The sequence below is a fragment of the Ranitomeya imitator genome, chromosome 6 (assembly GCF_032444005.1).
Source record: "Ranitomeya imitator isolate aRanImi1 chromosome 6, aRanImi1.pri, whole genome shotgun sequence".
In the NCBI taxonomy this organism is placed as follows: domain Eukaryota; kingdom Metazoa; phylum Chordata; class Amphibia; order Anura; family Dendrobatidae; genus Ranitomeya; species Ranitomeya imitator.
In genome coordinates this window covers 438,851,237-438,877,758 of record NC_091287.1, presented here as the reverse complement: position 1 = coordinate 438,877,758, position 26,522 = coordinate 438,851,237, and the positions used below count along the sequence as shown (strand labels likewise).

Here is a 26,522-nt window from a genome sequence, read left to right as displayed (position 1 = left end):
GAGGAAGTCCATGGACAGAACCAGCCGAAGTACTATTCATGACCACAGGAGGGAGCCCGATAACAGAATTCACAACAGGTGGTCTCTTAACTTTTTCCAGAGCTGTATATCACTAATTGATCTGCTTAGTGTAGTTTTTTTTTAATAAAGGCATTGTTTTATTGTCAGGAAGTTTTCCCTAGAGTACTACTTAGCCTGCTGTCAGGTAGTCCAACCAAGCCCCACTGATTGACATATTTTCTGCCTATGCACAGTGCACACAGAAAGCTGGAAGTTAATGATGTGGGTGGGGTTATACAGAGCTCAGCAGTCAGAGAACTAGTAGATCTGCAACAGATAGAACTGTTTTTAATGAAAACTGCAGCATCCAGAAAAGAAAGTCATAAATTCTGGTATCTCTGTCTTTGCCTCTACATTATGCTGCTCCCAAGTAGTAAAAAAAAACCCTTGTGATAGTTTCTCTTTAAGAAATTTGCAATTATTATTATTATTATTTATCATTATAACACCATTTATTCCATGGCGCTTTACATGTGAGGAGGGGTATACATAATAAAAACAAGTACAGTAATCTTAACCCCTTAGTGACAGAGCCAATTTGGTACTTAATGACCGAGCCAATTTTTGCAATTCTGACCACTGTCACTTTATGAGGTTATAACTCTGGAACGCTTCAACGGATCCCGCTGATTCTGAGATTGTTTTTCGTGACATATTGTACTTCATGTTAGTGGTAACATTTCTTCGATATTACTTGCGATTATTTATGAAAAAAACGGAAATATGGCGAAAATTTTTAAAATTTTGCAATTTTCAAACTTTGTATTTTTATGCCCTTAAATCAGAGAGATATGTCATGAAAAATAGTTAATAAGTAACATTTCCCACATGTCTACTTTACATCAGCACAATTTTGGAAACAAAATTTTTTTTTGTTAGGGAGTTATAAGGGTTAAAAGTTGACCAGCAATTTCTCATTTTTACAACACCATTTTTTTTTTAGGGACCACATCACATTTGAAGTCATTTTGAGGGGTCTATATGATAGAAAATACCCAAGTTTGACACCATTCTAAAAACTACACCCCTCAAGGTTCTCAAAACCACATTCAAGAAGTATATTAACCCTTTACGTGCTTCACAGGAACTTAAATAATGTGGAAGGAAAAAATGAACATTTAACTTTTTTTTGCAAACATCTTAATTCAGAACCATTTTTTTTATTTTCACAAGTGTAAAAACAGAAATGTAGCCATAAATTTTGTTATGCAATTTCTCCTGAATACGCCAATACCCCATATGTGGGGGTAAACCACTTTTTGGGCGCACCGCAGAACTTAGAAGTGAAGGAGCGCCGTTTGACTTTTTCAATGCAGAATTGGCTGGAATTGAGATCGTACGCCATGTCACGTTTAGAGAGCCCCTGATGTGCCTAAACAGTGGAAACTCCCCACAAGTGACAACATTTTGGAAACTAGACCCCTTAAGGAACATATCTAGATGTGTGGTGAGCACTTTGAACCCCCAAGTGCTTCACAGAAGTTTATAACGTAGAGCCGTGAAAATAAAAAATCGCTTTTGTTTACACAAAAATGATCTTTTCGCCCACAAATTCTTATTTTCACAAGGGTAACAGGAGAAATTAGACCACAAAAGTTGTTGTGCGATTTCTCCTGAATACGTCGATACCCCATATGTGAGGGTAAACCACTGTTTGGGCGCACCGCAGAGCTTGGAAGTGAAGGAGCGCCGTTTTACTTTTTCAATGTAGAATTGGCTGGAATTGAGATTGGACGCCATGTCGCGTTTGGAGATCCTCTGATGTGCCTAAACAGTGGAAACCCCCCACAAGTGACCCCATTTTGGAAACTAGACCCCTTAAGGAACATATCTAGATGTGTGGTGAGCACTTTGAACCCCCATGTGCTTCACAGAAGTTTATAATGTAGAGCCGTGAAAAAAAAAAATCGCATTTTTTCTACAAAAATGATCTTTTTGCCCACAAATTTTTATTTTCACAAGGGTAACAGGAGAAATTAGACCACAAAAGTTGTTGTGCAATTTCTCCTGAGTACGCTGATACCCAATATGTGGGGGTAAACCACTGTTAGGGCGCACCGCAGAGCTTGGAAGAGAAGGAGTGCCGTTTAACTTTTTCAATGTAGAATTGGCTGGAATTGAGATCGGACGCCATGTCGCGTTTGGAGAGCCCCTGATGTGCCTAAACAGTGGAAACCCCCCACAAGTGACACCATTTTGGAAACTAGACCCCTTAAGGAACTTATCTAGATGTGTGGCGAGCACTTTGAACCCCCATGTGCTTCACAAAAGTTTATAACGTAGAGCCGTGAAAAAAAAAATTGCATTTTTTCTACAAAAATGATTTTTTGCCCACAAATTTTTATTTTCACAAGGGTAACAGGAGAAATTAGACCACTAAAGTTGTTGTGCAATTTCTCCTGAGTACGTCGATACCCAATATGTGGGGGTAAACCACTGTTTGGGCGCACCGCAGAGCTTGGAAGAGAAAGAGTGCCGTTTTACTTTTTCAATGTAGAATTGGCTGGAATTGAGATCGGACGCCATGTCGCGTTTGGAGAGCCCCTGATGTGCCTAAACAGTAGAAATCCCCCACAAGTGACCCCATTTTGGAAACTAGACCCCCCATGGAACTTATCTAGATGTGTGGCGAGAACCTTGAATGCCCAAGTGCTTCACAGAAGTTTATAATGCAGAGCCGTGAAAATAAAAAATATTTTTTTTTTCCACAAAAAAGATTTTTTAGCCCCCAAGTTTTTATTTTCACAAGGGTAACAAGAGAAATTGGACCCCAAAAGTTGTTGTCCAATTTGTCCTGAGTATGCTGGTACCCCATATGTGGGGGTAAACCACTGTTTGGGCGCACGGCAGAGCTCGGAAGGGAAGGAGAACCTTTTTGGAATGCAGACTTTGATAGAATGGTCTGTGGGCATTATGTTGCGATTGCAGAGCCCCTGATGTACCTAAACTGTAGTAACCCCCCACAAGTGACCCCATTTTGGAAACTAGACCCCCCAAGGAACTTATCTAGATGTGTGGTGAGAACTTTGAATGCCCAAGTGCTTCACAGAAGTTTAGAATGCAGAGTCGTGAAAATAAAAAATATTTTTTTTTCACAAAAAAGATATTGTAGCCCCCAAGTTTTTATTTTCACAAGGGTAACAAGAGAAATTGGACCCCAGAAGTTGTTGTCCAATTTATCCCGAGTACGCTGATGCCCCATATGTGGGGGTAACCCACTGGTTGGGCGCACAGCAGAGCTCAGAAGGGAGGGAGCACCATTTGACTTTTTGAGCGCAAAATTGGCTGTCGTGTTTGGAGACCCCCTGATGTACCTAAGCAGTGGAAACCCCCCAATTCTAGCTCTAACCCTAACCCCAACACACCCCTAACCCTAATCCCAACCTGATCCATAATCCTAATCACTAACCCTAACCATAATCACAACCCTTACCCCAAAACAACCCTAATGTCAACCCTAACCATAACCCTAATCAAAACCCTAAATCCAACACACCCCTAATCCTAATCTCAACCCTAACCTCAAACCTAACCCTAATCCCAATACACCCCTAATCACAACCCTAACCTTAACCCTAATCCCAAACCTAACTCTAATTCCAAGCGTAACCCTAATGCCAACCCTAACCCTAATACCAACCCTAATCCAAACCCTAACCCTAATCCCAGCTCTAACCCTAACTTTAGCCCCAACCCTAGCCCTAACTTTAGCCCCAACCCTAACCCTAGCCCTAAGGCTACTTTCAGACTTGCGTCGTTTGGCATTCCGTCGCAATCCGTCGTTTTGGACAAGAAACGGATCCTGCAAATGTGCCCACAGGATGCGTTTTTTGCCCATAGACTTGTATTGCCGACGGATCGTGACGGATGGCCACACGTCGCGTCTGTCGTGCACTGGATCAGTTGTGTTTTGGCGGACCGTCGGCACAAAAAAACGTTCAATGAAACATTTTTTTGTACGTCGCATCTGCCATTTCTGACCGCGCATGCGTGGCCGTAACTCCGCCCCCTCCTCCCCAGGACATAGATTGGGCAGCGGATGCGTTGAAAATCTACAGCTGCTGCCCACGTTGTGCACAATTTTCACAACGTGCGTCGGTATGTCGGGCTGACGCATTGCGACGGCCCTGTACCGACGTAAGTGTGAAAGAAGCCTAATCCTAAATTTAGCCCCAACCCTAGCCCTAACCCTAGCCCTAACCCTAGCCCTAACCCTAACCCTACCCCTAACCCTACCCCTACCCCTAACCCTACCCCTAACCCTACCCCTAACCCTACCCCTACCCCTACCCCTAACCCTACCCCTACCCCTACCCCTAACCCTACCCCTAACCCTACCCCTAACCCTAACCCTACCCCTAACCCTAACCTAACCCTACCCCTAACCCTACCCCTAACCCTAACCTAACCCTACCCCTATCCCTAACCCTACCCCTACCCCTACCCCTAACCCTACCCTACCCCTAACTCTAACCCTAACCCTACCCCTAACCCTAACCCTACCCCTAACCCTACCCCTAACCCTAATTTTAGCCCCAACTGCTGTTCTCCTGCCGGCCGGCAGATGGAGACAGATGACGGGCGCACTGGGCATGCGTCCGCCATGCTCTTCTGCCGGCGGCCAGGAGGAGCAGCAAGAGGATCCAGGGACACAGGTGAGTATTGTAGGGTACCCGAATTCCCCTATTTCTCTGTCCTCTGATGTGCGATCACATCAGAGGACAGAGAATTACACTTTACTTCTTTTTTTTTTTTTTGCGGTCGCCGGTAAACAGTTAATTACCGGCGATCGCAAAACAGGGGTCGGTAAAACCGACCCCGATCATGCTCTTTGGGGTCTCGGCTACCCCCGGCAGCCGAGACCCCAAAGATTCTCCCGGTGCCGGCCGGCGGGCGCACTGCGCATGCGCCCGCCATTTTGAAGATGGCGGCGCCCACCGGGAGACACGAGGAGCATCGGGGGAGCTAGGTGAGTATTGGGGGGCCACCTGGGACCCCTTTTCTCTGTCCTCCGATGTGCGATCACATCGGAGGACAGAGAAATTAAAAAGAGATCGCGTTTTTTTTTTTTTTTGCGATCGCCGGTAAACGGTTAATTACCGGCGATCGCAAATGCGGGGTGGGTTAAAAACCCCCCGAATCATGTTCTCTGGGGTCTCGGCTACCCCCGGCAGCCGAGACCCCGGAGAAAATTGGCCTCTGGGGGGCGCTATTGACTTTTTCCACAGCGCCGTTAATTAACGGCGCTGTGCTTTAAGTACCCTTAGCGGCCGCCGTTAAAAGGCGTATCGGCGGTCGCTAAGGGGTTAAACAATACAAGTCACAATGGTACAGGAGGAGAGAGGACCCTGCCCTTGAGGGCTCACAATCTACAAGGGATGGGTGAGGATACAGTAGGTGAGGGTAGAGGTGGTCGTGCAGTGGCTTAGTCAACCGGTGGTTACTGCAGGTTCGAGGCTTTTTGGAAGAGGTAGGTCTTCAGGTTCTTTTTGAAGGTTTCGATGGTTGGCAAGAGTCTGAAATGTTGTGGTAGAGAGTTCCAGAGTAGGGGTGATGTGCGAGAGAAATCTTGTATATGATTGTGGGAAGAGGAGATAAGAGGGGAGTAGAGAAGGAGGTCTTGTGAGGATCGGAGGTTTCGTGCAGGTAAGTACAGGGAGACGAGGTCACAGATGTATGGAGGACACAGGTTGTGGATGGATTTGTATGCCATGGTTAGGATTTTGAACTGGAGTCTTTGGGCAATGGGGAGCCAGTGCAGTGACTGACAGAGGGGAGAAGCCGGGGAATAGCGGGGGGACAGGTGGATTAGTCGGGCAGCAGAGTTTAGAATAGATTGGAGGGGTCCAAGAGTGTTAGAAGGGAGGCCACAGAGCAGAAGGTTGCAGTAGTCAGGGCGGGAGATCATGAAGGGATGGACTAGGGTTTTTTTGCAGATTCTTGATTGAGGAATGTACGGATTCGTGAAATATTTTTGAGTTGAAGTCGGCAGGAAGTGGAAAGGGCTTGGATATGTGCTTTGAAGGAGAGATCAGAGTAGAGGATTAGCCCGAGGCAGCGAGCTTGTGGGACTGGGGAGAGAGAGCAGCCATTTACTTTAATGAATAGATCTGTTGGGGGGGTCGAGTGAGATGGGGGAAAGATGATGAATTCTGTTTTGTCCATATTAGGTTTTAGAAATCTAGCGAAGAAGAAGGATGAAATATCAGACACTATGAAATTCTGGTTAATAGGGAGGTGATAGCTGGTCCAATTACCACAGAAGCCAATGAGCTCTCTGTGTAAATCGTGTTTAATAGTAAATGTAAAAATATGCAGCACACTTCACATAAAACAGAGTTGGATTAGACCTTATTCATAGCATTACCACAAAGATCACAGGTATAAATCAGCCCAAGATACCTCAGAGTATAAAAATGAATCTTTATTAAATACATACAGTAATTAAAAACAGTAACAAAATAGATCAGAGTGCTGCTGATAAAGTACAGAGATATACAGCATACCAATAGCAGAAATGATGGTACCCCTGAAAATAACCTGACAAAAGGGACATGTTAAATCAAGGTGTGTCCACTAACTAGCATCACAGGTGTCTACAATCTTGGAATCAGTGTATATAGGGCTACAAATACTCACTGTGCTGTTTGGTGACATGGTGTGTATCATACTCAACATGGACCAGAGGAAGCGAAGGAAAGAGTTGTCTCAGGAGATTAGAAAGAAAATTATAGACAAACATGTTAAAGGTAAAGGTTATAAGACCATCTACAAGTAGCTTGATGTTCCTGTGACTACAGTTGCACATATTATTCAGAAATTTAAGATCCATGGGACTGTAGCCAACCTCCCTGGATGTGGCCTCTGGAGGAAAATTGATGACAAATCAAAAAGACAGATAATACGAATGGTAACAAAAGAGCCCCAAAAAACTTCTAAACAGATTAAAGGTGAACTTCAAGTGCTCAAGGAACATCAGTGTCAGATCACACCATCCACCGTTGTATGAGCCAAAGTGGACTACATGGGAGACGACCAAGGAGGACACCATTGTTGAAAAGAAATCATAAAAAAGCCTGACTGGAATTTGCCAAACTACATGTTGACAACCAACAAAGCTTCTGGGAGAATGTTCTATGGACAGATGAGACAAAAATTGAACTTTTTGGCAAGGCACATCAACTCTATCAACTATATTCACAGACGGAAAAATGAAGCATATCAAGAAAAGAAAACTGTCCCTACTGAGTAACATGGAGGAGGCTTTGCTATGTTCTGGGGCTGCTTTGCTGCATCTGGCACAGGGTGTCTAGAATCTTTGCAGGGTGCAATGAAATCTCAAGACTACCAAGGAATCCTAGAGAGAATTGTGCTACCCAGTGTCAGAAAGCTTGGTCTCAGTCGCAGATCATGTGTCTTGCAACAGGATAATGACCCAAAACACACAGCTATAAGCACCTAAGAATGGCTGAGGAAAATATTAGACTATTCTGAAGTGGCCTTCTATGAGCCCTGACCTAAATCTTAATGAGCATCTTTGGAAAGAGCCGAAACATGCCGTCTGGAAAAGGCAACCTTCAAACACGAGACAACTGGAGCAGTTTGCTCTTGAGGAGTGGGCCAAAATACCTGTTGAGATGTGCAGACGTCTCATTGACAGTTACAGGAATCGTTTGATTGCAGTGATTGCCTCAAAAGTTTGTGCAACAAAATATTAAGTTAAGGGTACCATCATTTCTGTCCAGGCCTATTTCATGAGTTTTATTATTTTTTAAATTCTGTGGAAGCATGGTTGAAAAGCAATGTCTGACTTTCATTTGTTCATTTTCATAGATCTTTTATTTATTATTACTTTTGTCAGATTCAAGTTATTTCTGTTACCATTGTGCGATTTTCTGTCATTAAACGAGGGGTACCAACAATTTTGACCACATGTGTAACTCCACAGGTACCAAGAGGAGTGAGGGTCTTGCTGGCAAGCTTAAAATCTCTGAATGTATGAAAGTGACTGGGCAGGAAGGTTATGTCAGTTTAGATATTAACCATATAGGCACTTTCATGTAAATGCTGGAAATTTTACTTCCCCACTGTCCACTCCTGATTCAGGAAGAATTGTACGCCTCTTCATTCCACTAGAGTGTCTGAGGAGTAGTGTGTACCACCCCATAAATCTGACTCTAGTCAAGGACTGGAGTCATATTTCTGGAGTAAGGAGTGCCACAACTAGTCACGAGTTAGACAATCTGTGGCTTCTCGCCCTCACTGTGACCTCATCCCACCCCTCCGCCAATTTTGTCAGAGCTGGGAGAAAGTTTTGTGAAAACAACAAAAGTCACAAAATTATGATGCTATTCTGAGTCGAGCAATTTGGCAATGTTCTGTACACCTAGCTCTATACATTCTGTTTTTGTGCTATGACCAGTAGTTGGCTGCAGTGATCACATGCCAGAAGAGGAATAAAGAAAGGTGGGATTCCTGGGCAACCATGGAAGAGGAGCAATGGGGAATCAGTGAGGTGAATATATGATATATTTTAAGGCATTTTGGAATATTCATTGTGAAAAATAAGAAGAGCTGGACAAACCCTCTAGCCTTGTATTTGTTATTGTTGTAATTCTGTATGTCCTAAGAAGAATAAGTAATATTGATATTTGAAATATGGAAAACAAATGTACTATTGATTCCAACAATTACTTTTATATATCATGTATATCCATCTAAACTTTGTGCACTAGTCTCTCACCTACTGTACATATGCTTATACATTGGATTTTGTCATTGAGACCTGGAGAATTTGAGTAATTGAAATATGAAATGAATAATACAATAATGCAAAAAGAAGAATGGACAGTATGTGGTATATTACGGGTAAAAAAGAGCAGTGTGTTACATAGCTTTTAAAAACAATGATTTCATTGATTCTCTTCCAGGATGTACTTCAGGGGCAATAAATCTAAAATGCAAAGTAGCTGAAGGCTGAAATGGTATTCCTGATTAGCAAGTCTTATGGACAAAGTTCCCCATTGAGTCCATCACATAGTAGGAAACACGATGTGTATATGCATTGAGTCTTTGTGCTTTTATAGTTACTTTATGATGGAAGCCAAATATTTGCTGAAACTGTTCACCAGAGTCTAATATGATGGTCTCCTGTGCCTCTACTTATTCTAAATGTTTAGTTACCCGGTAGTATTTAACATGAAGAGTGGAATCATTTTTTTCTTTCTGAAATAGCTGTCTGCCAACTTTTTTTTTTCACGACAATTTATAGTTGTCACAGACATGATTTTGGCATTCATATGAATTAGCTATTCACTAGAGAGGAGCAAATATTTTGAAATTTGAAACACCCAGGTTTATCAAATTAAAGAGAAAAAATTGATTAGCGGCAAACCATGTATAAGTATATAAGGGGACAATACAAATATCTCGCTGAGGATCTGTTTATACCAAGGAAGGTGACGGGCACAAGGGGGCATTCTTTGCGTCTGGAGGAGAGAAGGTTTTTCCACCAACATAGAAGAGGATTCTTTACTGTTAGGGCAGTGAGAATCTGGAATTGCTTGCCTGAGGAGGTGGTGATGGCGAACTCAGTCGAGGGGTTCAAGAGAGGCCTGGATGTCTTCCTGGAGCAGAACAATATTGTATCATACAATTATTAGGTTCTGTAGAAGGACGTAGATCTGGGTATTTATTATGATGGAATATAGGCTGAACTGGATGGACAAATGTCTTTTTTCGGCCTTACTAACTATGTTACTATGTATGTTACTATGTTACAAATTGATCTTCCATAAATTTCAAGTACTGCACAGCCTTCAGTTTCCCTGCCTAGATACGCTGAGCACTCAGAGGTCTCCTAGAACAGTATTAACCCTTTCATCCCCTGACAAGTTTTTTTTTTGCATTTTCGTTTTTTGCTCTTCTTCTTCCCAGAGCTATAATGCTATAACTAGTGATGAACGAATATACTCGGTTCTTGAGATTTCCCGAGCACGCTCGGATGTCCTCCGAATATTTGTAAGTACTCAGAGATTTCATCTTCAACGCCACAGCTGAATGATTTACATCTGTTAGTCAGCTTGATTACATGTGGGGGTTCCCTAGCAACCAGGCAACCCCCACATGTACTTATGCTGGCTAACAGACGTAAATCATTCAGCTGCGGCGATGAAAACTAAATCTCCGAGCAGTCATAAATACTCGAAGGACACCCGAGCGTGCTCAGGAAATCTCGAGTACCAAGTATATTCGCTCATCACTAGCTATAACCTTATTATATTTCTGTTAATATGGCCATGTGAGGGCTTGTTTATTGCGGGACGAGTTGTACTTTTGAATGACACCATTGATTTTACCATAGAGTCCACTGGAAAATGGGGAAAAAATCCCAAAAAAAGTGCAATTCCACAAAATGTTTTATTTACTATGTTCACTAAATGCTAAATCTGACCTGCTACTATGATTCTTCAGGTCATTGCGAGTACGCAGATACCAAACATGTGTAGGTTTTTTTTTTTAAATGATGGGAAAAAAATCCAAAGTTTGTAAGAAAAAAAGTCTCCATTTTCTGAGAACCGTAGTGCCTGCATTTTCTGTGATCTGGGGCTGTGTGAAGGCCTATTTTTTTGCTCGCCGAGCTGACGTTTTTACTGATACTATTCTAGGGTAGATACAAATGTTTTGATCACCTATTATTGTATATTATTGTAATGTTGTGGCGGGCAAAAAACTTCTTTCTGGGTTTTGATTTTTTTCTTGCTTAGCCATTTACCGATCAGATTAATTTATTTTATATTTTGATGGATTTGACTTTTCTAAATGCAGCAATACCAAATATGTGTATTTTTTTATTGTTTTATTTTGAATGGTGCAAATAAGATGTGATGTGAACTTACGTGTTTTTTAATTTTTTTATATTTTTAAAAACATTTTTTATTTAATTTTTAGTTGCTTCAATAGTCTTGAAGGAGACTTGAAGCTGTGTTCATCTGATCACATGTGCTACACATAGCACGGCTTCAACCCTGCTATCACAGGTTTACTGCAACAGATAGGAGCTAGAAGACAGCAGTGTCTGCTTTCTCTTACTCCTGCACTGATTAGAAGCAATTCAACTTCATATTAAACCATGCAGGTTTCTTTTAGCAATGCAGGGGTTAATCTGCTTAGTTGAGAGCTTTTGGAAGTTTTCCGGATTTAATGCTCTCACCTGTTCACTGTTAGCCACTCCCTATATAATCTGGGAGCTGGCTAGCATTCATTGCCAGAGCTAGACTAGATGGTGGCTTGCAATTGTTGTTTGAGAAGGCGTGAATTTATCTGAAACTGTTGCTAGGTTTTGGTGGTGTGCTAATTCCCCTCCTTCTCCAACTTTGGCTTTACCCCATCCTCCACTCCCTGGTATTTACCTCTGTTGTTTGTGTGAGTTTATTTGTTTGATTGGTATTTTCCTTTATCCCTGTTTGTATTACCTTGTTAGTCTGGTTGGTGTATTATGGTACACTACCACTCTCCTTTTCCCTGTGTGGGGAAGGGTACGGACTGAGGGCGTGGATTCAGGAGCTAAGGTAAGGTATGTGGCCCTGGCTTCTTCACCATCAGAAGTAAGATGGGGAACAGGGTGAGCTAGGGTGCCCCTAGCATTAGGGATAGGGAAGGAACCTCTGGTTCCGGGACACCACACAACAAAGTTATGACAACTGCTATGTGTAGCAAAAATCACTGCCGGTGTTCATGTGAGATTTACAATGATAGGCACATGGTTCTTCTGTAGACCCTTGGCTGTCATGACAACCCATCAGCCCCTCCATGATCATGTGACAGGGACACTGATGGAAGTGTCTTGTTGTTAGGACTGGCGGAACGCACCAAGACAGATGATATAGATGCGTTCGCAGTCCGGGGTCCACCGTGCAGGTGAAAACCTGCTGCTAGCAATTTGCAGACTATATGGCGGTACACTAAAGTATACACGTGTGGGTTAACCTCACCCAGCGTGAAAGAAGCAATCCTGTTAAGTCACAGGACCGCGGTACCGCACCTAAAGCGCGAGCAAGTAGTCAGCGAACTCAACCCCAACTAGGATTGAAGTCCGATTAGACCCTTGCTGGCACAACACCGCAACTGGGTGTGTAAGGAAACTGAACAACAATATTAAGGCACAAGAGTGCATGCGGTGCCGCACTGACAAACGCCACTAACCACCCAGGCTTGGGTAAGGAAAGCACAGAGGAAGTGCACGGCGCCGTACTGGCGGTCACAGCAACTGGACGCTGTAATGTGTGATTAGTGCTGTAGGATAAGTCGGGCGCTAGATAGCAACCATACACCTTCCGCGAACAGACATTCAATAGGGTAGGGGTATCCAAGGGCGACTTGCACTCACAACATACACACATTAACAATTGTAAGACAATACTAGCGCATGGCCGTGCGGTCATGCGCAGTTTATATAGTTGCAGCACAGGAAGTGGCTACAGCACTTTTGCCCTTCCAAGACCTGCCAAGAGGACCAATGGAATGTGCTGCAGAGCCTGAGCACATGACCCTCGATCTCCAACGGGAGATCTTACCCTGGGCATGCTCAGTAGGTGCAGACAAGGACTTAGTCCCAGAGAAGTCCGCTCGCTGCTGACCAGCACTGACTTTAATGGCAGAGACTGGAGAAGCAGCAGTAACTCTCAGAACAGAGTGAGAATGAGCAAGACGCTGGGACCGACGTCTTGGCTGAGCAGACTCCACTGTGGCTGGACAAGAATGGGAGACCGCAGCGGAGGTGGCTCGAGATTTCCCCTGTGCAGAAGTGGGAACTCGACCCCTAACATTACCCCCCCTCCTAGGGCCCCCCCCTCCTTGGGCCTCGCTACGTTCGAAGGCAGCAATGAGCTGCGGAGCCCGAATGTGCTCAGCAGGCTCCCAGGATCTATCCTCAGGACCGTAACCCCTCCAGTCCACCAAATAAAATTTTTTCCACGAACCACCTTGTACCCCAAGATAGCGTTCACCTCGTAATCGTCCGTAGACGAACCCGACATCCCAGCAGATGACTCAGAAAACCGGGACATGTAGACGGGCTTAAGGAGGGACACATGAAAGGTGTCGGTGATACCTAGGCGTGGAGGAAGGGCCAGACGGTAAACCACAGGATTAACCTGTTCGAGGACCTTAAAAGGAACTAAGTAGCAAGGTGCAAACTTGGTAGACTCAACTCGCAGCCTGATGTTACGGGCGGAGAGCCACACTAAGTCGCCAGGAGCAAAGGTTGGAGCGGGGCGCCGATGTGCGTCGGCGGAGGACCTCATTCTCTCCTTGGAAGCCTGAATGGCATCCTGAGTGCGATCCCAAATGTCCCGTGCCTCCACAGCCCAGTCTGCCACCCTGGAATCGGCGGAAGACACGGGCATGGGCACAGGTACCCGCGGATGCTGACCATAGTTAAGGAGGAATGGAGTCTGTCCAGTGGAATCAGCGACAGCATTGTTAAGAGCAAACTCCGCCCACGGTAGCAAAGATGCCCAGTCATCCTGCTTAGCAGAAACAAAATGTCGCAGATATGTGACCAAGGTCTGGTTGGCTCTCTCTACCAACCCATTCGTCTCAGGATGATAAGCCGAAGAGAGATTCAACTCAATACTGAGAAGACGACAAAGCTCTCTCCAGAACCGAGACGCAAACTGGGGACCTCGGTCACTGACAATTTTGTCTGGCATACCGTGAAGACGAAAGATGTGTTTGACAAACAACGCTGCCAAGGCCCGTGCAGAAGGTAACCGGGGAAGCGGCACCAAATGCACCATTTTAGAAAAATGGTCGGTGATTACCCAAATAATGGTACAGCCACGAGACTTGGGCAGACCCACAACAAAATCCATCCCGACCATCTCCCAGGGCCTGTCTGCCACCGGCAGGGGGTATAACAAACCAGCTGGCCGTTGTCGGGAAGACTTATTCTTGGCACAAGAGACACATGCCTGAACGTAGTCTCCGACGTCACAAACCATATGTGGCCACCAGTACATTCTCGCCAGTAACTCAGATGTCCTTTTTGCCCCAAAGTGTCCACCCACTCTGGACGAATGAGCCCAAGAGAGAACCTCCGGACGCAAATTGATGGGAACAAAAGTCTTGCCCGGGGGCACAGACTCTATCGAAACCGGAGCTACAGTTCTCAGACTCTCCGAAGGGACAATGAGCCGAGGCTCGTCCTCCTCCTCCTCAGCTGACACGAAGGAGCGAGAGAGAGCGTCAGCACGAATGTTCTTCTCCCCGGCGAGATAATGTAGGGTAAAGTGGAACCGGAAAAAAAAACAAGGACCATCTGGCCTGACGAGAATTCAGCCGCTGGGCTGTTTGTAAATAGACCAAATTCTTGTGATCCGTGAAAACTTGGAATGGGAACCGAGCACCCTCCAAGAGATGTCTCCACTCCGAAAAGGCCAACTTCATTGCCAGCAACTCCCTATCCCCGATGGAGTAATTTCTCTCCGCTGGTGTGAAGGTCTTTGAGAAAAAGAAGCATGGGTGCTTCCGACCCTGAGCATCCTTTTGATAGAGGACTGCTCAAACACCAACGGATGAGGCATCCACTTCCAAAAGGAATGGCTTACCCACATCGGGACGATGTAAGATGGGAGCGCTAGCAAAATGGGACTTTATAGAAGTGAAGGCCTTGGAGACCCCTTCGGACCACGATTTGGGATTCGCTCCCTTCTTGGTGAGGGATACCAAGGGAGCTACCAAAGTTGAGAAGTGGGGAATGAACTGGCGATAGTAATTTATGAACCCCATAAAGCGCTGCACCGCATTAAGAGAATGGGGCTCCTGCCAGTCCATCACTGCTTGTAGTTTGGCAGGATCCATAGCCAATCCCTGGGCCGAGATGATATAGCCCAGGAAAGGCAAGGACTCCTGCTCAAACACACACTTCTCCAACTTTGCATATAAGGAATTCGCCCGTAAGAGTTCGAAGACTCTGCCAACATCTCTCCGGTGGGAGTCAATATCTGGAGAGAAGATGAGAATATCATCCAGATAGACTACGACCGAGGTAGAAAGCATATCCCGGAAGATATCGTTAACAAAGTCCTGAAAAACGGCTGGGGCATTACAGAGCCCGAAAGGCATCACCAGGTACTCATAGTGCCCATCCCTGGTATTGAAAGCCGTTTTCCACTCGTCCCCCTCACGGATGCGAATCAGATTGTAGGCACCCGGCAGATCTAATTTGGTGAATATTTTAGCTCCCCTTAATCTGTCAAAGAGCTCCGATATCAGGGGCAACGGGTATTTGTTCTTAATAGTGATAGCATTGAGACCCCTGTAATCGATGCAAGGACGTAACTCCCCGTTCTTCTTTTGCACGAAGAAGAATTCCGCCCCTGCCGGAGACACTGACTTCCTTATAAACCCTCTTGCCAAATTCTCCTGAATGTATTGAGACATAGCCTCCGTCTCAGGGAGAGAGAGGGGATATACCCTTCCCCGAGGAGATTCGGCTCCAGGCAAGTGGTCGATAGGACAGTCGTAAGAGCGATGGGGCGGTAGAGTCTCAGCAGCTTTTTTAGAGAACACGTCTGCATAACACCAATAATACCTGGGAAGTGATGAAAGATCTGCGGGTACCTCGGAAGTAGAGATCTGTACACACTCACTCACACACCTGCCCAAACAAGACTTACTCCAACCCAATATTCTCCCTGAGGACCACTCAATATGTGGGGAGCGGAAACGGAGCCAGGGTATTCCCAGCAAAATCTCATCCATTCCCTCAGGAAGGACAAGAAGGGAAATAATCTCCTGGTGGGAAGGAGATAGTGACAGCGAGAACGGAACTGTCTGGCGTGTGATTTGCAGTGGGAGTGTCGCCCCATTCACAACTCTAACTGTTATTGGTTTGGCGAGCATGACTAGTGGTATAGCATGACGTGTAGCAAAAGCAGAGGACATGAAGTTTCCCTCTGCTCCTGAATCCACACAAAGCTCGACTGTTAGAGTGGAGGAGCCTAACAGGATTGTCCCTTTAAAGGACAGTTTGGAGGAGAATGCTGCTGTGTCTAGTGAACCTCCCCCAATGGTTACTAGACGCAATCGTTTCCCGACCGCCGCGGACATTTATTGGCGTAATGTCCATGTTGTTGACAGTTATTACAAACCATGGGTACTCGAGCGGCTAGAGATTTAGGTCCCGCTCGAGAAACCTCCATGGCCTCATGGGAATCTGACGCCAAGACAGGGGATTCCAGAGGTCTGGCGAAAGTTGGAGCCAGCCGAAACCTCTGCCTACATTGGGTCCGCTCCAACCTCCGCTCGTGAAAACGGAGGTCGATGCGGGTAGACACAGAAATAAGTTCCTCCAGTGTGGCCGGTATCTCCCTAGTGGCCAAGGCGTCCTTCACATGGTCTGCCAGTCCCCTCCAGAACACCGGAATAAGAACTTTATCTGGCCACTCTAACTCCGAAGCTAGAGTCCGGAACAGGATGGCAAACTGGCTGACCACGGACGTACCCTGTGTAATAGACAACAATTGGAGTGCGGTGTCGTGGGTAACCCGAGGCCCTAAAAAGACCTGCTTCAGAATGTCCAAGAAGAGAGGAGCACTCTGTACCACACGATCATCTCGCTCCCAGAGTGGCGTTGCCCACTCCAACGCCCTGCCCGACAAGAGAGATAGGATAAATCCCACTCTCGCCCGCTCCGTAGGAAAACGTGACGCCAGGAGCTCAAGATGTATAGAGCACTGGCTCACGAATCCGCGACAATGTTTACTGTCGCCAGCAAACTTGTCAGGAAGCGGGAGACGGGATAAAGTCGGAGCAGGGGTGGCAGCGGACAAACTGGCTGCGGCTACACTTGCAGCCTGCACAGCTACAGCAGTGACATCCACAGCTGAGGTTGTACGCTCAAGAGCCGCCAACCTTCCCTCCAGCTGCTGGATGTACCTCTGTAAATGCTGGTCGTCCGCCATTTTACTAGCCAGACCCTGGCGCTAGTATTCTGTTAGGACTGGCGGAGCGCACCAAGACAGATGATATAGATGCGTTCGCAGTCCGAGGTCCACCGTGCAGGTGAAAACCTGCTGCTAGCAATTTGCAGACTATATGGCGGTACACTAAAGTATACACGCGTGGGTTAACCTCACCCAGCGTGAAAGAAGCAATCCTGTTAAGTCACAGGACCGCGGTACCGCACCTAAAGCGCGAGCAAGTAGTCAGCGAACTCAACCCCAACTAGGATTGAAGTCCGATTAGACCCTTGCTGGCACAACACCGCAACTGGGTGTGTAAGGAAACTGAACAACAATATTAAGGCACAAGAGTGCATGCGGTGCCGCACTGACAAACGCCACTAACCACCCAGGCTTGGGTAAGGAAAGCACAGAGGAAGTGCACGGCGCCGTACTGGCGGTCACAGCAACTGGACGCTGTAATGTGTGATTAGTGCTGTAGGATAAGTCGGGCGCTAGATAGCAACCATACACCTTCCGCGAACAGACATTCAATAGGGTAGGGGTATCCAAGGACGACTTGCACTCACAACATACACACATTAACAATTGTAAGACAATACTAGCGCATGGCCGTGCGGTCATGCGCAGTTTATATAGTTGCAGCACAGGAAGTGGCTACAGCACTTTTGCCCTTCCAAGACCTGCCAAGAGGACCAATGGAATGTGCTGCAGAGCCTGAGCACATGACCCTCGATCTCCAACGGGAGATCTTACCCTGGGCATGCTCAGTAGGTGCAGACAAGGACTTAGTCCCAGAGAAATCCGCTCGCTGCTGACCAGCACTGACTTTAATGGCAGAGACTGGAGAAGCAGCAGTAACTCTCAGAACAGAGTGAGAATGAGCAAGACGCTGGGACCGACGTCTTGGCTGAGCAGACTCCACTGCGGCTGGACAAGAATGGGAGATCGCAGCGGAGGTGGCTCGAGATTCCCCCTGTGCAGAAGCGGGAACTCGACCCCTAACACTTGTGATGCACTTTTGGTCAGTGCTTGTTAAATGCCTCTGTAAGAGATTGAAAGCGGTATATAACTTGTTAACAGCTACGGGTGGATTGATAATCCACCCACAGATTTAAGATGCACATGACAGCGGACCAGATCTCTAATTGGAATAAAATTCAACAATCTGCAAATCGGTGAAGGTGCCATCAGTCTGACATGCATTGATCAGCAAGTTATCACTGACAACCCCCTTAACTTTCCAACAGGTCTTGTAGCTAATAGGTTTACTCCTTTCTGCCTGTAGTCACTATTAGAGGGAGTTTACTGCACATTGTTTCAGTATTCTACTTGTCTTATAAACATCCTGTTTGCCAGTATGCCAAGTATCACAATCTCGTAAAGTCACAATTATTACAAGAATATCATAATTGTCAGCTAAGATTTAGATAATACAGAAAAAAGACACCTCTAGGAAAGTTACTAGGCTGTATAGCACTTGAACAATACCCCAAAGCCACAGAGGATGCTCTATTTGTATGTGATGGGAGAAATATCAGTTGCAGAATTAAATTTATGAAGTTATTTTCCCATTATGTGTTGGATGTGGAGCAATCTACATGTAGATATTATTTATTCTCTCATATCATAGAGGAATGTTACAATGTTTGATGCTAAAATGTCAAACTTGACAAAACTGAAATGATAACCGAAAACTGATGTCTACAAAAAATGTATAGTTACACTTGTCATATACAAAAGAAGTTGTCTGACTTAGAAAACCCAATAACAATTACTATTTTAAGAAATTTTGACTGGACCAATTGTGGTCAGATACAAAAAGCACCTCTCTCTCTCGAGAACACACACCCATTGATTTTAGTATTAACTTTGTACTTCTTTTTTTTCTCTATGGTAGCGTTGAAGGGAAATTGAACATTTTCATAAGGCTTCCAAACAGAATACAGCTGACTGTTTGTAGTCCTAGCATCAAGACCTGCTGTCTTCAACTTATTTTCAAGAAAATACTTATACCAAAAAGGCATTTTACAAAACATACATATTGTTTACTACTACTAATTCAGTAAAAATGAATTGATGGGATAAATCAATAGTTTATTCGACTACCGTATTAAGTTGAACATGGATGAAATACATGTTGAGAAATGGACACCAACGTTCTGCATGTTAACATCTTAACTTTAAGTTATGAATTGATTTACAGATTAACTTCACTCATTTTTCATTCTTTTATGTTTGATAATCATTGTCAGGCTGGCCCTCCGGAGGACCAGAGCATCGCCTGTAGGTTCAGTGTCTGGTAATATAATGTATTCTACTAATAGTCAGGGATTAATTATGTTTTTGATATTTGATGCACAACGGACCAACAAATCATTTGCTGCCGTTGGCTTCTGCGCTGTGATCCCAGCATAGTGGAGAGCATAACTTAAGGGGAACATGTACTTGTTCATTATCACTAAATGTTGGACCCTGACAATAATAATACCTCTTGTGGCCTCCAGAAAACTGTCAATGAATATACGGTTAATAAATATTTCTATTGTAAACTGTGAGATGTGGGGTGTTTCTTGCAGATGGAAGAATTCAGGCGTCTGAGAATGCATATAAAAGGAGCTGATCTTGAGGATGAAAGCGATGGAATCTTGGCTGATAATTTCAGACCAACTCAACCTCTTAGTGACAGGATTATACGAGCTGCCTTTCAATAAAAAAGGTGGGAACATTTGTATTTCAAGTGAGTTTATCAAAATTGATATGGTACAATATGCAACAGAACCCTATCGAATACATGAAATCATCAAAATTGGTGTCTAATGCCTCATTCAGACATGAAAAAGACAGTCTGCATTTCATCAACATTTTGACTCATGTGAAGAGCTCTATAGAGTACAATGGGTACCAGTGCTAACCATGAAAAACAAAGACAGAACACGCACATAATTCATGTACGGTCTTAATGTGGAGTACCTGATTCAAGGTCTGTGTTTCACACTTTCTTCTGGCAAACCATATGCCTTTCAACCACAGACTGCTCTGACTTCCATCTTCCAGGTATTAATATCCCTCACATAAAGTCAGGTATTACAACATGTATAAATAATATGTACATAATATACAATGGAACTCATACAATATATACAAGGTGAACCAAACAAAACAAGTGCTCTCAAAAAAAAATATATATATAATCCTAGTCCTTTTACAGAAAAGGAACATAGTACTTAAGGTACCGTCACACATAACGATATCGTTAACAATATAGTTGTTTTTTGTGACGTAGCAACGATATAATTAACAAAATCATTATGCGTGACAGCGACCAACGATCAGGCCCCTGCTGGGAGATCGTTGGTCGCTGGGGAATGATCAGGACTTTATTTCGTCGCTGGATCACCCGCTGACATCGCTGAATCGGCGTGTGTGACGCCGATTCAGCGATGTCTTCACTGGTAACCAGGGTAAACATCGGGTTACTAAGCGCAAGGCCGCGCTTAGTAACCCGATGTTTACCCTGGTTACCATTGTAAGAGTAAAAAAAAACCACTACATACTTACATTCCTGTCGCGTCCTTCAGTGTCAGCTTCCCTGCGTCCCCCAGTGTCAGCGCCGGCCGTAAAGCAGAGCACAGCGGTGACATCACCGCTCTGCTTCCCGGCCAGCGCTTACACAGTGCAGGGAAGCTGACGCTGGGGGACGCGACAGGAATGTAAGTATGTAGTGTTTTTTTTTTACTTTTACAATGGTAACCAGGGTAAACATCCGGTTACTAAGCGCGGCCCTGCGCTTAGTAACCCGATGTTTACCCTGGTTACCCGGGGACTTCGGCATCGTTGGTCGCTGGAGAGCTGTCTGTGTGACAGCTCTCCAGCGACCACACAACGACTTACCAATGATCACGGCCAGGTCGTATCGCTGGTCGTGATCGTTGGTAAATCGTTAATTGTAACGGTACCTTAATCCTCTAGAATTTGTTTAAATCTAGTCCACTAGTTTAGTATGAATCATTTTTTAGTCTCATGTTTTGATCTTGACTTTTTTTAATATATTTAATAAGTGCCTAATAAGCCCTAAAACAATTGCATACCCTCTGGACAAAAGTCCTTTTATGACTTACTGATAAGGCAGTTTCTTTGTATAAGAAGCCTTCCTAAGGTCTCCTCACTCAGTACCAAAGAATAAGGTAACTAAAGTTTAGCATTTTTTTCATCAAAAGCCCCATAGCAGCTTCTTGGCTTGCCAATATGGTATGTAGGGCAGTGGGTAAGGGGTATTGTAGTAGGGCACAAGATTTCTACAACTTCACTATTCAGAAAATGGCATTTACAAAAGTTAGAAAGACTTATTATACCCCTGAAATTTGTACAGTGTTTATAAAATTGCTTATATTTTGTGTTCATTAGAATAGCTGATATTGGACTTATGATTTCTCTATTGTCTTTTTCACTTGCAGGAATTGAACTTGAAGACATGTTTAATGGACTGTAGAAATTATTCTAAATTTGTCATGGGTGCATATAAAGAGCAGTGTACCATTCAAGTAGTCCACGGAGAAGATTGCAGCAGATTTTAGCATACTATTTTCTCAAATTTTTATTCATGGCAGGAAATACATAGGTTTGCAAATAATTCTATCAAGGAACAATGTAAATGACAATGTAATTGTATAATGGACCTTAAGTCATAATCCATTGATTCATATACTTAACATTTTCCTAGATATTTTTATTAGTAAATCCAGTACAATTGTAAAACTTATGAGCATTTATCTTTAGCTGATCAAAGATAGTTCTAATTTATTTTTCTGACAATTTTCTTCTAATTACTGCTAAATTCTCCCAAGGTTTAAAAGTCCTTTGGACTTGATATTTTTTTGCAACTACCAGCAAACTTCTAGAACCGTCAGCATTTAAAAAGGCAGTAAATACAATTAAATAGTTTAAAAATACTTTCATTGTATACTAGACATAGCTTCAAAGGATTGTTTGTTGAAGACAACCAATTTTACATTGAAGCTAACCCAGCAATCAACAGTTCTGGCTTCGGAAAGTTAAGAATGCCAGGGGAAGCTGCAACAAATCATGCATTTCCCTGGTAGTCATCACTGTAGGAGAAATGTATTACATGCAGTATTCCATGCATAGATGACTAATTCATAGACAAATGTTCATTGAAACTCGAGCTATTGCTTGACGGCAGCTCTCACTGTTATCCAAGTTTCCTAATAGTGCGCATGGAAAATAATTGCCTGATTGAAAAAGCAATAAAAACTAACAAAAGTCAGTAATTTCATATATTCCCAGTATAATATAGGCTTTTTAAAGAAGGTATCCATGGTGGACAAGCACAATGCAATTTTTGCCATATTTGATATCACAATGTTTGATCAGTTCAAAATTAAACCTATATATGATCTATGATATTTCAGCACTACCATTCAGTATTTAGATAAATTCTGTACAATAGTTGTAAATTAGGATATTTCCAAGTTTCATATGTAAATGACAATTTCTTAGAGAAGTTTTTAATATTCATATTTTACAGTTCATTTTTACAGATTTGAGTTTTATTTTTATGTTTTAGATATATGTATAATTTAATGTCATGCGAGTGTGTTCATTTGTGTTTATTTGTTACTGTAACTTTAAATAATTCTCTGAAATAATATACAAGATTGTTCCCTTTATATTATGACTTAAAAAAAGAATAGATTTTTCTGTTTAGCTGTTTCTCAGAAATATATGCTATTAATATAGTTTGGAAGTGATCTACATTATTTGACTTATGTCCACATTTTTTTTGTTCTGCAATCTCCAAAAACAAGAGATGAGCAAATGAATTTGAAGTCAATCAAAATAATCATGAATTAAAAAAAAAGTTAGGTTTGATAGAGTCTGAATTTTTTGTGATTCACTTTGCTCCAATCCGGCAAAATGATGGCCAGCTGGTTGAAATTTCACTTGATTTTTTTCTTTTTATGTTTTTCGAAGAATTCTCCTTAATTCTGAAAATTAAATACAAATACTTTCCTACCAGAGTGTGAGAGGTGTTTAAAATAATTTTTGAACCAGCTTCTCTAATAGTCTAAGGATAGGCGTGTACACACGCCACCTGAATACAGTGAACAGTTGCACATGCTTGATATTGGGACGTGATTCTACCTAGATTTTCTGGTCCCATTTTATTTTGCAAAGGTATGTGGCCTTTTTTTAATATAATTTAAATTATGATTTTTATTAAAATCAACACTTAAAATCCTCAAACTTAAACACAAGTGTTTACCTACTAAAGTATGCACACTGTTTTAAATAATTTGTTGAGCTTTCTTCAGTAGTCTAATACAGTAATAGACGCATGTAGCTGCCTCCTAAATACAGTGCCCAGGTGCAGGTGCTTACTTATGGGACGTGATTCTACCTGCATTTTCAGCTCCCTTTCTATTTTTTTTTAATAGTCTACTCTAGATACCATACACCCTACAATGATACTGCCACTGCTTCCACATGGTCACTACCTGTTAGGAACCTACTTGTAAAAATGTCACAATCTAGCATTTTAGAATTCTGGGTGAAGGGGAAAATTATCATTATTTAAAAAAATATTAATAAAAAACAACAAAAAGAGGTTAAAGTTTTCTAACTATTTGTCTTTTCGCATTTAACAATCATAGGTGCCACAGCAATATTGCTGGCTGTTACCACAAAATACTTTCCATGGATATACTTTCTTAGCAACCTCTGTTACTCAGGGTTAAGATTTTTTGTCAAGTTTGGGAGAATTTTAAACTAAAAACAGGTTAAGTTTGTTAAGAAATTTAAAAACAAATTTAATGTAATACTTCTTTACAAAATGTATGCTAAACCCTAACATGTCACATGTCATGGGCAATGGATGTGGCATGACGAAAGAAAAAAAAATCTTGAATAGAAATGTGGTTCCTGCTTGCAGAAGCTCTAACATCTTCAGTAGTGCTTGTAACAACTGTCCCAACAGTAATAGTAGTATTAGGCACAAGTCACATTTGGCCTCCTTGGCATTTGGCAAGCACATTAGCAGGGATGAAGCTAAAAGATCAATATAATATATGTCCCATCCTTTATCTCAATCACAGCCTCTGAAAGTGAGACACTCAGTGTTCTCCTCAGTCCATCCCCTCTGCTGCCATAATGGTTTATCTGTCAATGACACCTGTTTCAATTCTGTCCCAAAGTCCCTAATCCATAGCATCATGAGGGCCAAGAAACAATCTACAACAGAAAGACTTTTTTCCAATTGACACTATTCATCAAGAAACAACTTGCCCTTTGGTTGCCCCCCCCCCCCATTGAGTTGTTATGAGCAACAATGCTTGGAACATTCTGGCTGCTTATGATCAGGCAACATAAGGTATGTCCCATACATGACTTACATTCTGAATTTAATAGTGTAAGATTTCTTTCACAAGAATGTACAGTTGAGAAAGGTGGTTTCAATGGCTAGAAAAGTGTGAAAGCACTCCCTAATGGCTTTGCTAAAAAAGAAAAAAGGAAAATCAAGGGGCTGCTAGAGCACCTTGTTTGTGATGGCTCAACCCACTGGAATTCTACACTGTACATGAAGCCGCATTTGTATGAACAGTGTGAATCAGTGATGGCCTACAACATGCAGCAATAAAACTGGAGCATGGTTTATTTTGAGATCTGACATTGGTAGATAATTAATTATTCATGATGCCTATGGAAGCCCTTTGAAAAGGCAACACAATTTGATTTGCCAGTAGGGACAAATGTGGAATCAGAAATTTGATCCAGCTAATATTTATTCTTAAAAAACACCAGGATGCAAGGAGAAATGGAGGAAGTACACCAATTTGCACCATTTTAGTTCTGCCCTGGGAGTGTTATGGGACCTCAAGGTCCATGTCACATGCTGCAGGATTTGGTGGAGGAGGAAGAGAATGACGAGCAACAGTAGGTAGAAGTGGAAGGGGGCATGAATTTGCACAGAAAGGGGTTGAGACAGACTGAGTAGAAATTATGATGAGTACGAATCTGGCCATAACAGCCATCACAGGGTTGCAACAATGAAGGAAAGGAGTACTTGGTCATGCTGACAGTTATGAAAGCTGAATGCTGCAATGCTTGTGAGAGGACAGGCATATTGTTAAAATTAAGAAAAGTGAAAACTATTGGATAGCCACATCAATCGCCAGAATGGCACATCAATGTGAGCCGTGGCAAGTAGGGTAGCTGTGTCTTTCAGCACAGTGTCCAGAACATGGAGAAAATTCCAGGAGACAGGCCAGTACACCAGGAGATATGGAGCGGTCCGGATGAGGGCAACAACCCAGCAACAGGACAGCTACCTCCTCCTTTGTGCAAGAAGGAACAGGAGAAGCAGTGCCAGAGCCCTGCAATATGACGTCTAGTAGGCCACAAACATTCATGTTTCTGCTCAATCTGTCAGAAACAGACTCCATGAAGGTGGTCTGAGGGCACAAAGTCCACAAGTGGGTTTTGTCCTTACAGCCCAACATTGTGCAGGGAGTTTGGCATTTGCTGAGCACACCAAGATTGTTAGATTTGACATTGGCACCCTGTGCTCTTCATGGATGAGAGCAGGTTCACACTGAGAACATGAGACAAATGTGACAGATTCTGGAGATGCCATGGAAAACATTTTGCTACCTGCAACATCCTCCAACATTACCGGTTTGACAGTGGATCAGTAATAATGTGGGGAAGCATTTCTTTTCATATGCTAGCCAGAGGTACCCTGATTGCCACTAGGTATCGGGATGAGATCCTCAGACGCATTGTGAGACCATATGCAGGTGCAGTGGGCCATGGGTTCCTTCTGATGCATGACAAGGCTAGGCCTCATGTGTCTGAAGTGTGTCAGCAGTTCCTTCCTTCGTGATGAAGGCATTAATGCTATGGACTGGCCTGCCCGTTCCCCAGACCTGAATCCAATCAAGCACATCTGGGACATCATGTCTTGTTCCACCCACCAATGCCACATTGCACCACACCCAATCCAGTTGTGGGAGGAGGTCTCTCAGGAGAACATCCACCGCTTCATCTGGAGCATGCTCAGGCCTTGTAGGAAGGTCATACAGGCACGTGGATGTCACACACACTATTGAACATCATTTCCTTGTCTCGAGTCATTTCTATTGAAGTTGTATCAGCCTGTAATTTCATTTTCCATATTGATTTTGAGTATCATTACAAATCTAGACCTCCATGGGATATTAATTTTGATTTTCATTGATCATTTTTATGTTTTATTGTTCTCAACGCATTCCACTATGTAGTGAATAAAGATTTGCAACTGGAATATTTCATTCAGTGATGTCTTGGATGTGATATTTTAGTGTCCCCTTTTTTTGAACAATGTATTTTGTATAAGGAGAATTAATGTAAGATTTCCATGCTCTAGTATCATTCTCCAGAGCTATTAAACAAATTGATTTCTTTGATTTTGCAGCCTGCTGGTGTTATTTGGCAGCA

The 26,522-nt window shown here is 43.3% G+C and overlaps 1 protein-coding gene across 2 annotated transcripts in view; it reads left to right on the top strand.

Moving 5' to 3' along the window:
- CA8 (carbonic anhydrase 8) overlaps positions 1-26,491 on the top strand; it is a 262,733-nt gene extending 236,242 nt beyond the window's left edge. The window contains exons 8-10 of one of the 2 annotated variants that reach the window (XM_069731385.1): positions 8,486-8,575; positions 19,607-19,746; positions 21,485-22,807. In XM_069731385.1, the coding sequence (XP_069587486.1) occupies positions 8,486-8,575; positions 19,607-19,741 (225 nt within the window). In that variant the 3' untranslated portion in view covers positions 19,742-19,746; positions 21,485-22,807. Of the gene's footprint in view, positions 1-8,485; positions 8,576-19,606; positions 19,747-21,484 lie in introns of both variants that reach the window. The other variant, XM_069731386.1, reaches the window with a different exon arrangement.
- The last annotated feature ends 31 nt before the right edge of the window (positions 26,492-26,522 follow it).